The sequence below is a fragment of the Babylonia areolata genome, chromosome 7 (genome assembly GCF_041734735.1).
Source record: "Babylonia areolata isolate BAREFJ2019XMU chromosome 7, ASM4173473v1, whole genome shotgun sequence".
Classification (NCBI taxonomy): domain Eukaryota; kingdom Metazoa; phylum Mollusca; class Gastropoda; order Neogastropoda; family Buccinidae; genus Babylonia; species Babylonia areolata.
Genome location: NC_134882.1, coordinates 23344530 through 23359046, shown reverse-complemented (window position 1 = coordinate 23359046; position 14517 = coordinate 23344530). Strand labels below are relative to the sequence as shown.

At 43.4% G+C, this 14517-nt stretch overlaps 1 protein-coding gene across 2 annotated transcripts in view; it reads right to left on the bottom strand.

The window, feature by feature from the left end:
- Positions 1-7416: 7416 nt before the first annotated feature.
- Positions 7417-14517, bottom strand: part of LOC143283909 (uncharacterized) — an 80163-nt gene continuing 73062 nt past the window's right edge. For both annotated transcript variants that reach the window (XM_076590323.1, XM_076590321.1), the window contains exon 7: positions 7417-13900. In XM_076590323.1, coding sequence (XP_076446438.1) covers positions 12288-13900 — 1613 coding nt within the window. In that variant the 3' untranslated portion in view covers positions 7417-12287. The remainder of the gene's footprint in view (positions 13901-14517) is intronic.

Genomic DNA, 14517 nt, shown 5'->3' with positions numbered 1-14517 from the left:
CTGACCATGGATAGAGTATACCCGACCTAATGTCTAATTGGGCTGTCTGCTTGGACCAGGCAGCGTTACCTGTGACTGTAGAGACCGATGCGAGAGAGACAGTCTCTGTCGCAGCGGTCACATGTGTAAGCTGATGCTGGTCTGTCGGCTGCCGTCATTTTTCTGCGAGCTTGCTTTTCTGCTGCAGCAGCTGACAGTTTGTCCTCACCAATCCGTAGCTGATTCTTGAGAGTGCTTCTCCATCTGTTGCGGTCATCTGCAAGGCCCTCCCAGGAATCAGTGTTGATCTCAAGTGCCTTCATGTCACGTTTGCAAACGTCTTTGTATCTCAGCTGTGGGCAGCCGATGCTTCTCTGCCCCGTGGCGAGCTCTCCATAAAGGATGTCTTTTGGGATGCGACCATCTTCCATGCGGCGAACGTGGCCCAGCCAGCGCAGCCGACGCTGTCTCAGCATGGTACACATGGTCGGGAGGCCAGCGCGAGTCAGGACTTCGGTGTTTGTCACCTTGTCTTGCCAGGAGATGCCGAGTATGCGCCGTAGGCTTCTCAGGTGGAAGGTACTGAGCCTTTTCTCCCGACAAGCATGTGTGGTCCACGCCTCACTGCCATACAGCAAGGTGCTGAGGACGCAGGCGTTGTATACAGCCATCCTTGTCTTCGTGGTCAGCTTGGGATTTGTCCACACTCTTTATGTGAGGCGGGCTAGCGTTGTGGCTGCCTTCCCGATCCTCTTGTCGATCTCGGTATCAAGGGAGAGGTTGTCGGTGATGGTGGACCCAAGGTAAGTGAATTGATGGATGGCTTCAAGCTCGTAGTCATCAATGGTGATGGCTGGTGGAGATGGCGTGTCTTGGCCTAGGCCATTTGTCTTCTTGAGACTGATGGTCAGATTGAAATCTCTGCAGGCCTGGGAGAAGCGGTCCATTAGTGACTGCAAGTACCGCTGGGTGTGGGTCACAACTGCGGCATCGTCAGCAAAGAGCATGTCTCTGATGAGGGCTTCGTGGACTTTTGTCCTTGCTCTGAGACGGGCGAGATTGAAGAGCCTGCCATCTGATCTGGTCCGCAGGTAGATCCCTTCTTGCGCTGTGCTGAACGCATGTCTCAGGCGCAGAGCAAAGAAGATTCCAAACAGGGTGGGGGCAAGGACACAGCCTTGTTTGACACCGCTGCGTATGTCGAAGGGCTTGGAGAAGTTACCATTAAACTGCACCGTCCCTTTCATACTAGAGTGGAAGGACTCAATCAAGCTGTGCAGTTTAAGGGGGCAGCTGATCTTTCGAAGAGCCCTGAAAAGGCTCTCTCTGCTGACTAGGTCAAAAGCCTTGGTGAGGTCAATGAATGCGACATACAGGGGCATCCTCTGCTCTCTGCACTTCTCCTGGATTTGGCGAAGGGAGAAGATCATGTCTACAGTGGATCTCTCTGCTCGAAAATCGCACTGTGATCCCGGGTAAACGCATTCGGCCAGTTTCTGCAGGCAAGTTAGGACCCGAGCGTAGACTTTGCCTACAATGCTGAGAAATGAGATGCCTCTGCAGTTGTTGCAGTCGCTCCTTTCACCATTGTTTTTGTAGAGGGTGATAATCTTGGTGTCCCTCATGTCCTGTGGTACAGCTCCCTCAATCCAGCACTGACAGAGGACTGTGTGCAGAGGATGCAGAAGAGTAGTCTTGCAGTGTTTAATGAGGTCTGGGAGAATTCCGATACTGTCAGGTGCCTTGCCTGATGTCAGGCTGTTAATGGCCTTGCTGAGTTCGTCCTCAGTTGGCTCTGCGTCAAGTTCTTCCATGCCCGGCATGCACTTGATGGCATCGAGGGCCGAGTTGGACACTATGTTTTCTGTGGAGTAGAGGTCAGAGTAGAGTTCTGCCCATCTCTCCATCTGCTGGCTAGGATCGTTGATTACTTCCCCCGTGGAGGATTTGAGGGGGGCAGTCTTGCTCTGTGTTGGTCCCAGTGCCTTCTTGATACCATCATACATCCCTTGGATGTTGCCTCTTTCAGCAGCATTCTGTATCTCTTCGCTGAGCTCTGTCCAGTACTCATTTGCACATCGCCTGGAATTAAACTGAACCTTACTCCTGGCGGCCCTGAGGATTTGCAGGTTCTTCTCATTGGGTGACCGTTTGTACTCAGTGAGTGCAGCGCGCTTGGCCTCAATACTGGGAGTCATCTCTGATGATCTGGCCTCAAACCAGTCATGGGACTTCGCGGTTTTCTTCCCAAAGGTGGCCATAGCAATGCGGTGCATGGTGTCTCGTAGCGTTTCCCATCTTTCTGTGGCAGAGTCTCTGGGCTGCAATGCATCGAATTCTCTCTCAAAGGCCTCTGTAAACTGTTCTGCAAGGTCTGGCTGAGACATCTTGCTGACGTCAATGCGAGAGTTCCCTTGTTTCTTTGAGCAACGGAACTTCTTTGGTTGCAGCCTGATCTTGCAGCATACCAGAGAGTGGTCCGCGTTGCAGTCTGCGCTGTGGTAAGAGCGAGTGTGGAGAAGGTTTTTGATGGCAGCTCGTCTTACTAGGATCAGATCCAGTTGGTGCCAATGTTTTGAGCGTGGGTGCCTCCAGGAGACTTTTGTGTTGGGGCTTCGTCTTGAAGAAGGAGTTGGCGATGCACAGTTCATGGCAGGTACAAAACTCAAGTAGTCACTGTCCATTCTCATTCATTTTCCCCACTCCAAAGGAACCGAAACAGGAGGGCCACGAATCATTGTCTGCACCCACTCTGGCATTGAAGTCGCCCAGGAGAACAAGTTTTTCTGTCCTGGGGATGTTCCTTATGGTTGATGCAAGATTTTCGTAGAACTCATCCTTGGCGTCTGGAGAGGCAGACAGTGTTGGAGCATATGTGCTGACGAGAGTGACATAGCCTTCAGAGGTGTTGAGGCGGAGAGTCAATAGTCGTTCTGAACCGCCGCTGCCTGGCTCGATCATGTTCAGCAGGCTGTTCCTGACTGCAAAGCCTACTCCATACTCTCTTGGGGCATCAGAGCTCTTTCCTTGCCAGAAGAAGGTGTAGTCCCTCTCCTTTAGTGTTCCTGAGTCAGCCAGCCGTGTTTCATGCAGAGTGGCAATGTCCACATTTAGTCTCTTCAGCTCGCTGTTTATGACGGCTGTCTTTCTGGCGTCGCTGATGTCTTGCAGATCTTTGGAGAGCCCAGGCATCATTGTCCAGACATTCCAACAGGCCAGTTTCATTGTTGATCCGTTTCTTGAAGTTTTCCGACCTGCTTGTCGGATATTCTCCTAATCTTCATACACCCATAGAAGAAGGCAGGTCGTGGCGGGACAGCACCTAACTGGCTGGGGGCTGTCCAGCTTGGGCGGGCGGTAGCTGTCCAGTGGGACGCGAGGGTCCCTCCCACCGTCAGAAGCAACCCCTGGCGTCGGCTCTACGCCAATTGAGCGCTAACTTATAACCGGTAACTGTTGCTTCACGTGTTGTTCCGACGCTAGTGCTAGTAGCGAGGCTGGAGTGTCCTCTCCAGGTTTTAGGTGCAAGGTGTTTGTGGATGGATGGACGGATATAAGCCTGGGCAATGTAATATGGAAGACAGGCTGTTGCCCATGCAGCTTGTCCCCCCTCTCCACCTCGCTGACAGATCCAAAGGAACAGCAAGGCTGTTACGTTTTGGTGCCAACGCGGCCGCAGGAGCTGCCGGAAAGTGACAAAGTTTGCCATCCAACCGCCTTAGGGGCCCCACACCGGATTTTCTGTCAGGGTTTGCTCCCTTAGCTAGGTGGCCGCAGGTAGCTCTCCAGAGCTGGCGCCCTTTGATGGGTCATTTAATTCCACCAGGGTGTCTAGCCATCCTCCTCACCATCCTTCTGAGAGGAGTGGTGGGGGTGCTGGTTTAGTCGCCAGCAATTCGACCCTGTAGTACAGGTAGTACTGGGATCCAGGTTACCAGTAGCAGATATATCTATCTGACCTGAAAAAACGCCCAGTGAAGTGGCACAAGGCCCACTGGTAGGCGTCTTGCCCCAACACCTTGTAGGCGTTTTGCCCCAGTTTGAAAACACTTATAGAATTTTCTGGAAAAAGCAAAGTAGCTAAATAGGTTTCACCGCTATGATTCAATGGCTGACACATTCCTTTTACAGAACGATATCATCGAATTTTGCTTTGAATGAAGAATAGACACTGGCAACGAAATTTCATCAGCATGGGTTTTACAAAAATCAAGGTGAAAACAATCAAATGCATGTGGAAAACAGCTGACTTCTGAGTGGCCTCCGTGTTGGGTGTGTTTTCCCGGCTGTCAAGCGGAAATGGTAAAGCGTCACTGGCTCGCTGTGTACTATGATCTCCGATATTTTGGGGGTGGGCGCTTGACCCCGACTGGGCTTCTTGCCCCGTATTACCCTATCATTTTATAAAAATCTCTTTTGCCAAAGTACTACCACAGCAATTGTTATAGAAGCAGCCACTGAATTTATAGAAAACGAAACGTTTCCACGTCCAGGTGAGAGGGAAGCTACCTTATGCGAAGGAAATATCACACCAGAAGAAACATCTAATGCCTTAATGAATCTAAACAATGGTTCAGCACCCGGAAGTGACGGGATCACAGTATAATTCATTCTTTTGGAATAAATTAGGTAAGACTGTTACTGACTCATTTATGGATTCATTCGACAAAGGAGAACTTTCATATACTCAGAAACAAAGAATAATCACTCTGTTCCACAAAGGTAAAGACGACAGAGACAAGATAAACAACTGGAGACCTACAACTCTTACTAACTCCGACTACAAAGTATTTACAAAAGTATAAGCAGAGAGACTTAGCAAAGTAATAGATAAACTAGTAAATAATGACCAGGTAGGATTATATATAGAGAGACTTAGCAAAGTAATAGATAAACTAGTAAATAATGACCAGGTAGGATTCATTAGAGGCAGAAATATTGCCACAATCATAAGAACAATAGATGATGTGATCAATTACTTAAATAATTACTTAAATAAAACAAAGCTGGATACTTACTTGCAATCGACTACTCTAAAGCCTTCGACTCCATCTCTAGAAAATGTATGCTTCACGTGTTTGAAGTATTTGGCTTCGGTGCCGACTTTAGAAAATGGGATTTTGTTTTGTTTAACGGAAGTTCAAGCTCTGTTAACCAAGGTGGGTGGATATCCGAGCCCTTCGGTGATTTTTGTGGGATCAGACAAGGTTGCTGATTCTCACCTCTTGCTTTCGTCTCGGCTGTAGAATTAATAGCTATTATAATTAAGATTAGATATAGCGAAATAAAAGGGATAAAACCACCTACTTCTTAAGAGAGAGACGCAGCTTCTATCAAACTAAAACAAATGGCAGATGACACAACACTGTTCTTACAAGAAAAGAAGATGTAATTAAGTCATTAGAAATATTTAATTGGTTCGAACATTTTTCAGGTCTCAAACTTGATTTATAGAAGGCACTAAAAGTAGGCAAACAAAATGAAGACAAACACACCAGCCTCAGTAGTGAATAAGATAATAATATGAAGGATTTGTTTTGAATCAGATAAGATGGCAAAAACCATTGAAGAAAACTGGATCCAAAGAATAGATCACATGAAACATTTAACAAAAGAATGGAGTACAAGATACCTCAGCATTGAAGGGAAAGTTATAGTAATAAAAGCATTTATTCCATGGCTGCAGCAGGTCAGAGGGATTCAGCTGTCTTGTGGAAAGTGGTACACCAGCCTGGTGAACCCTGACAAATTTCTTGCTTTCATGAATAAATCGACTGCATTTGATACCGTCCTTTGTCAGGTTCTGCATCATCTTGTTCATCGGATGTTGAGGCAGGCAACTGAATTTATCTACAGGGTTGTATAGCAGTAATTCCTCCATAACTTTGATTGGGGTGGATCGCATGGATCCAGTGATCTTGATGGCCCAGTTTGTGACCTTATCCAGGGACTGGTGGTGGGTCTTGCCTACTATTCTCAAGTTGAGGCCTGACTGTTCCCTTACAGACACGCTTGAGTATCTTTTGATTTGCTCTCCAGCTGGTTCCTGCTAGCTTCTGCAAGACGGCTAGTTTTTGCTTGGCCTTTGCTTCAGTTTTTTGGATGTTTGGTCGCTAGGTCTGTTTCTTGCCAAATGTGACCCACAGTCTTGCCTTTCTTGAAGAAGCCTCCCTCTCATTTCTCAGGGTCGTGTTGCCAAGTTTGATGGGTCCAGATTTTTGGTTCCATGACAATGTGAAGAGTGTTGTGGAAGACTGTGTAGATGGCAACATACCACTGTCTGCCCATGTCATCAGCCTGTCCATTGCTTTTTGCATTCTGTATGTGACAGTCAGTGGTAGCATGCTCTTCCTTGCACCACATCACCAGGTCATCGACAAAGAGTGCAGCATGGATACCTTTGAGCAGAACTTGTATGAGGTCATTAATGAAGACCAATAGTATTGATGAGAGGACTACATGTGGAACTCCGTGCTGTGGCAGTACTCTTTTTGTCTTTCCATCCATTGACTGTGACCCTTGCTGAGCGATTGTGATGGTATCTGATCCACTGCAGCATGTTGCCTGCAATTCTGCACCTTGGCAGTTTCATGAGGCAACTATCAGTCCAGACTTTGTCAAGGGCTTTTTGTAGATCTGTACAGGTGGCAAGGATGCGTCTTTGTTTTCTTTGGAGAGATTAGTGGCCTGGTCTTCTGTGCTGTGAAACTGAAGCCTGCCTGTTCGGGAACCAGGATGTTTTCAGTCTCAAGATACCAAACCAGGTGCTGGTTGATCATTCACTGGTCAGGTCTGAAACTGGCAGCCTTCTTTTTGTCCTTGCCTTTCTTGAGGAGGTACCCCTCACCCTGCAGGCTGGCTTAATCTGCCATTCCTGGGTCAGCTCTGGGACCTTGAGGGGCCTAGTGGTCCAGAAGGTCGTCTTGCTCCTGTTTAAGAGGGCAAGAGGGGATAGCATAGGAGTAGATGTCTCTGCACAGGCTATTCACTTGTGGAGATCAAGTTCCAACTCCACAGGTTGGCATTGGGTTTGGCCTGGGAAGAGAGGGGAGCCAGCACCCTCTGTGCTTTTCTCAGAGTCTGAGAGAGCTTATCAAAATCTTGTTTGGGCTCCAGCAGGGGCTGGGTCACCTCCATTGTGGAAACACTCAGGGAGGAATCCTGGACCTGGGCGCTGAAACAGCAAATGAAGAGCAGGACACTGCTGAAGCTCCTGGGAAGGAACTTCAGGACTGGGACTCCTGCTTGCCCCTCAGAAATGGAGGAGGCTCAACAGGAGTGGCAGGATTGCTTTAGCCACAAAATTGGCCAATAGAGCAAACCTCCTGGTTTCATATTACACCTGTCTGATGCAGCTAGTATGGGATGCAAAAAAAGTAATGAAGCACTGTTAAAGTGCTTGATTAATCTCTCACAGAAAACACACACAAAAAGTCATTGTTGTGTGTTCAGATAAACACTTTATTACATTCATTCATTCATTCTGGAATATGCAGACATTTGGATGAAACAAACTGTTAAGTGACAGGAAACTGACAGACACAGTAAGAACCAAGAGGCATCATTCTCTCTTTGCTGGTACTGAATGCTTGAATCATCATGACAAGATTGCTCAGTGTTAATGTTCACAATATTACATTGAAAATCATCTAAAAAAAACAACAACATGTTAATATCAGTGACACTCAAATGAATTCTCTTTATTTTTGCAAACACACAAATGCTAAAAGAAACCACTCATCATCAGTTGACCAATTCAGTCATGCAATCATAACATGAGAATCATCATTGCATTATTACAAGGTACACTAGATATGAAACATGACTTGCCATACCATCACCATGTCAAGAATAAATCATCAACTAAACAACCACCCTGGTGGGAATGTAATACCAATACATGGAAATCTCTGTCAATCAAAAATACTCTCATCAATACAATGGAGACAATATCAATCAGTTTTGGCATCAATCAAAACCAGTGCTAAGGCAACATTATGTCAGCGAGTCATAACACATCTGGGTCTTTGCAATTTAATATGATAAATGTACATACCATGTAGCATTTGTACTTGACATGCCTAAACTCCGGCTCAAGATACCCACAACAACCAGAAATGGAGAATGTTGGTGATGCCTTTAGCAGTGCAGTGCCCCCATGACCAAACCAGGTTTTGGGACCACTGACAATGACACTCGTTTTCATAACACATGTAAATAGCTGCAAGCTGATATGAACTATCTGCAAGCTGATTAATGCAGTTAATGTAACATTGATGACTTTATGTTTAATGTTCCTTCACATCACAATGAAATATCATACAGCTGCACAGAATGCTCAACTAGAGAACAAAGCTAAGGAAAATTATGAAAGTTACATTAAAGCATGTAAATCAAAAGGATGATGTCTGGTAGTTTTAACAAACAATAACAATAATACACAGTTCTACTAGTAACTCTCATTAAATTAGTACTCACAAATGCTCAAAGTAGCTTTTAATATTTCATTGAAATTAAATTCACTGCAATATCTTTAAATCCCAGTCATCCACCTATGTCCATTTCTATTTAATTTTTGACTCACTTGTGTAAACAAAGTGAGTCTATGTTTTAACCCGGTGTTCGGTTGTCTGTATGTGTGTGTCTGTGTGTCCGTGGTAAACTTTAACATTGACATTTTCTCTGCAAATACTTTGTCAGTTGACACCAAATTAGGAATAAAAATAGGAAAAATTCAGTTCTTTCCAGTCATCTTGTTTAAAACAATATTGCACCTCTGGGAAGGGCACAAAAAAAAAAAAAAAAAAAAAGAAAAAAAAAAAAGGAAAAAAAGAAGCCTAATTATATGCAAACTGCATTTACTGTTATATTTATATTTTTTGTATTCTCTAAACTTGGCACTCTGATCTGATATTCTGACCCAACAACAAGAGCAGTCATTATTATCATTTTTTGTTCAAACAGGAACTTCTTTTGCTAAGCTTGGAAGTTTTATTTATTTTGCAAACGTTTTGGTGCAGATAGTAAAAAAGGGAAATTACTCTGTAATTAATGCTAGGGGACTTAATTTGCTTTAAACTGATCTTTCTCATCTTAACTCACTCCATACGAACAGTGAAAGAGACGACGTTAACAGCGTTTCACCCCAGTTACCATCATCAAAATATTGCAAGCGGAAGGCTCTTATACTGAAGAGGTGAATGTTGACAAAGAATACCACGGAAGCTAAAGGTTGGGTCATTCAGTCACCCACTGGACATCCGAGGGGTCTGTGTAGAGGAGAAGACAGGACTGACCATACTGAGCAAGTTAAACATTTCATTTTGAAATTATACTCAATACATAAAAAGCTTGGATTTTCTTTTTAAGTGTATCACAAGTGAGTCTTGAAGGCCTTGTTTTTGTTTTGAATGAATAGAAATGTAAAATAATGTTTAAAACCAGCTTCAAGTGATTTTTCAAACCTGCATAATCCGTCACAAATGAACAAACAAAAAAGACACAATAATAATAATAATAATAATGTCTAAAATGCACTCTTCCTCGCTTTTCCTGCACTTTGTTTCACTGACCACAAAGAGAACGCAGGTTGACAGCAGGCAAAACAAGCATCTTTGCATGCAACAGTCAAGCACTTTCAACCAAAACCATGTGTTTCAAATGAGAGATTTTACAGACCCTCTTTTTCCTCATTGAGACTATTGAGGTCAAAAGCATTGATCAGAACTTAAGAAATATAAATATATTTTTCATGTCCTGATTTTCATGTCTTGATACATCTGATCAGTTGAGGATCGTGGGGCCTCCTGTTCTACTTTTTGTCATTCATACAGCAATATCAAATTTCTGTCCAATTTTCTAAAATCTTGAACACTGGATCAAATATCTGATCTCTTTCATACACAGCCAGACGGGAACAATAATCAGTTCTTTACAACTACGTTTCAGATATAAAAAGTTTCCTAGCTGGATTTATACCATCTACCCTGGAAATGAAAAATTCTTTTCTCAATATTATATTGATGAAGTGGTACTGAAAGAACAGGTCAGGAACTCTCTCAATTCCAGTCATGTGTCCCCTAGAGACATATCCTGAGAGTGCAGCCACCCAATCAGAACTGCGACATATGTGAATGCTTTAATGTCTTCAGTGCCCAGTGATGGAAATTTCCATGAAGGTCTGAAGTGTTTGAAAGTGACCCATGACCGATAAATCTGTGATCGTCATAATAGGAATTTTCTTACCTCTACTTTAGATAATGGCTTTCCAGTACACACCAGTGGGAAAGCTTGATATGTCTGCTTTATTCATGAGGAGCAAAACCTAATCAGACGTCATTTCAGGATGTTATTTGTAGCACCCCTTTCAGAAATTCAGATGATGTTTTCAAAATGGAGGATGATGATTACAACCAAGCCAGAGTGAGTTCAAACAGCTGCTTCTTGATTTTTTTTTAAAAAAAGGGAAGATATTTCTTTACCCAAAATGATGCAGAAGCTTCACAAATCATTTTTGATGACAAGGTTAGTGGCCGCTGTTACAAACTGTTATCAAAATGGTTTGTTAGACAAGAAGGTGGGTGAAGGTAATGATTTGCATAGAAGGGAGATGGGAGGGGTAGCTGCAAAGCTAGATAATGCAAGCTAAGGAAGGAAAGCAGTGCAGGAAGCCAAGCATTGCTCTGTGGCTGACCTGGAGTTGAAGTAAAAGACAAACTATCCACTTATTTAGGCCAGGGAGGGGCAGATAGTGATAAGAGGGTGGAACAATTTCCTGCAATCATTTGACATGTGACCTGCCTGATTTGAGCAATGTATGCACAGATCAAAGAAGGGGTCAGCTGTCATCTGCAGGCGAGACACAAACAGTACTCACAACACTGCACTGTGTGGCAAATGGGTCACTGTAGACCTCTTTGATATTGTCTAAAAGTGAGCATGAAGTGAGTGGTTGTGGCACAGGAGGTTGTGGAAGTTGAAAGACGTGTGTGTGTGTGATAGGATGGTGTATGTTCGTATGTTTGTGTGCGTGCATGCATGCTGGCGCACATGCATGAAAGAGTATATAATTATGAGAGAATTTTTGTGGAATACCAGAAGTTTGGATTTTATTCTGGACTCTGTATACATAAAGTGTGGAGACACAAACATCTTTTTTATATTCTTCACGTATTTTCTTGGTTTATCTCAGCTACTTTTACTGACAATCTTTTACATAAATTCAGAAATTATCTAATGTTTATTTATTTCATATTTATGGTTCACTCATTGCTAGCCAGAGAAGTGTTATGTAAAGTTCATACTATCAGTATGTATATTTTCCTTTCAGAAAAGTATGGGTTTATATTTTTTGTAACAGTTTGAATGCTATAATTTTTTGTGTGTGAATCATTACCCTCCACAACCAAAATCTGCCTGGCAATCAAGAGACAAGCTAGAATAAATGTGTGGCACTGAAGTCCCTTCAAGTTCCAATGCACTTCACTCTGTTGCATTAAATGAAGGGAAGAAACACAACACCCCCATTCCTGCAAAAAAAGAAAAAAAGAAAAAAGAAGAGACAAACCAACTCCAATGTGTGTGTGGGTTTTTTTGTGTGTGTATGAAATCAAACTACCAACAGAGAATGAAAATTAGCAATTGTGCACAAAAATACATATAACACAGGTACACATACACAACATACACATGAGAGAAACACAGACTTAAACATCCATAAAAAAAACATGCATAAATAAACATATCATTCATGACTGTGTGCACCCTTGATTCAGTCCTTCACATTTTTTCCCGATTGTCATTGTACTGACTCAACCCTTACCACACAAGCAGGGAGATGTGACACCACTTATCTGCTGGATGCGGTTTTTTGTCCTGCTGACTGCACTGTTATTCTCCCTTTCTTTCTCTTGTGTGACTTTTCCACTCTCTCTCCTGTCTGTCTTGTCTTTCGATGTTTCCTTTGCACTACTGTCAAACTCTCTCTGCCCTGTTTTTTTTTTTTTTTTTCCCTGTCTGTTTCTTTCACTATCTGTACTTTTTTTTTCTTGTTTTCACTGTTTCTGGTCATTTTATTTTTACAGCTGATTTCGTTCTTATTTGGATCAATGAGTTCTGCTTTGTTCTTTCCCTCTCAATCCTTCTTTTCATCTTTCAATGCTGCCTCTTCTTTGTGCTGTTTGTCCTCTCCATCAGTGTTCTCTGGTTCCGGTCTTTCTCCTTTCCCTTTCTGTTCCCCTTTGTCATCTTTCATCTGTTCCTCCTTTTCTTCCTTTTGCATTTCCTTTTCATCAGGAAATGTCTCCTCTCTATCCCCTGTCTGCTGTGCTTTCTTTTCCAAATGCTCTCTCTGCTCCCATTTTTTCATCTTCTTGATTCGCCTTTTTTTTCTCCTTTTCATTTGTGTCCCTGACCCCTTCTTCATGGTTTTTTTTTTCAACGCTTCCACTCTCTATGGCCGACACTGTCTCTGTTTTCTCCCTGGTGAACTGGGAGTCTTTCTTTTTCTCTTCTTTCAATGGCTGAGCATCCCCCTTCTGTGTCAGGGGTTCAGATTTCTTCTGCTGTTTTACTGGTGGAGCTTCCTTCTTTTCCTGTTTCACTGGTGGAGCTTCCTTCTTTTCCTCTTTAACTGGTGGTTGAGCTTTCTTGTTTTCCTCTTTAGCTGGTGGAGCTTCCTTCTTTTCCTCTTTAGCTGGTGGAGCTTCCTTCTTTTCCAATTTAACTGGTGGAGCTTCCTTCTTTTCCAATTTAACTGGTGGAACTTCCTTCTTTTCCAGTTTAACTGGTGGAGCTTCCTTCTTTTCCTCTTTAGCTGGTGGAGCTTCCTTCTTTTCCTCTTTAACTGGTGGTTGAGCTTTCTTGTTTTCCTTTTTAGCTGGTGGAGCTTCCTTCTTTTCCAATTTAACTGGTGGTGGAGCCTCCATCTTTTCCTCTTTAGCTGGTGGTGGAGCTTCCTTCTTTTTTCCCTCTTTCACTGGTGGAGCTTCCTTCCTTTTTTCCTCTTTCACTGGTGGAGCTTCCTTCTTTTCCTCTTTAACTGGTGGTTGAGCTTTCTTGTTTTCCTCTTTAGCTGGTGGAGCTTCCTTCTTTTCCAATTTAACTGGTGGTGGAGCTTCCATCTTTTCCTCTTTAGCTGGTGGTGGAGCTTCCTTCCTTTTTTCCCCTTTCACTGGTGAAGCTTCCTTCTTTTTTCCCTCTTTTACTGGTGGAGCTTCCTTCTTTGCCACTTTCACTCGGTCAGTTTCCTTCTTTTCCTCTTTCTCTGGTTGAACCTTAGAAAAGTCAACCTTCTCTTCCTTTCCGACTGGTTGAGCATCAACTGTTTTCTCCTCCTTGGTTGCTTGTTCACTGGTTGCCTTCCCTTCTTGCTGGGCCATCTGGCCTGTTCTCATTCCTTCTCCTGTTTTTATCATGATCTCCTGCATGGATGTGACAGTAGCATTCAAAACTTCTCTGCTCACTTCCAAAAATTCCACGGCCTTTTCTGATGCACTCTCATAGAGCGAAAGTGATGTGTTGGACACAGCATCAAACAAATGACGGGAATTCACAGCCAGTGATACCATGTATGGGTGCGAGGACTCAGCCAACCTGTGATAGTAATGTCGGAAGGAGTTGGACAGCTGGCTAAAGTAAGGGTGACAGGACTCCCACAAGATGCCATAGTAATGGCTGGATGATTCCATAAAGACGCTATAATAGTGACTTGAGTAATCATACATTTTGACGTGGATCTCCTGTGCCTGCTGGTGAAGGTGGACAGTGGCTTGCAGTACCTGTGCCTCCAGCGGCCGGTAGTACTGCTGACAGGTGGGGTCTGTGGAGCTGGAGCGACAGTGCATGGCCACACCGGCCACCAGGGCCAACAGCAGCAGGTGAACGGACAGCAATATCCGCCAGCATGACCAGGGCTTGTGATCTGTCACCAGACAACACCATTCTCTGTTTAGAACCCACATCATCATCATAATCATCATCATCTATAAAGAACATCTCTTTGAGAAGCACACACACACACACACACACACACAAACACACACACACGGTGCATCAGTCAAACGAAAGTTCGGAATATTTACTTTTTGTTTCAAATTACATTCTTTATTCTCCATAAATTATAAAATTTTCATGATTTTTATTCATTTCTGAACAAATGATATTTGCTGTTGCAAAAAATCATAGCCATTTTTCTATGTATGAAGAAATTAATTCTTAAAAGGCACTTTTCACCACTTACAGGTTGATCACATGCTTTTCGTGAATCGTACTGCTGTTATTATCAGCTGAACACCATGAACTGCCGTAATCTTGCTACGAAAATGGCTGATTTTGTGTTGCAACTAGCTTATATTAACACCAGAATTAGCACAAGAATACGAATACAACTGATGATTTTATGTGATGACTCTCGGATTATCAAGGAAACTTGCAAATGCTTGACAGAGCAGCTAAGGCAGTATTCAAATAAAATACACACACACACAGAAAAAGAAAATCACCTGACTTTTTTTGGACAAAAAGTTTTATTTTCACCAA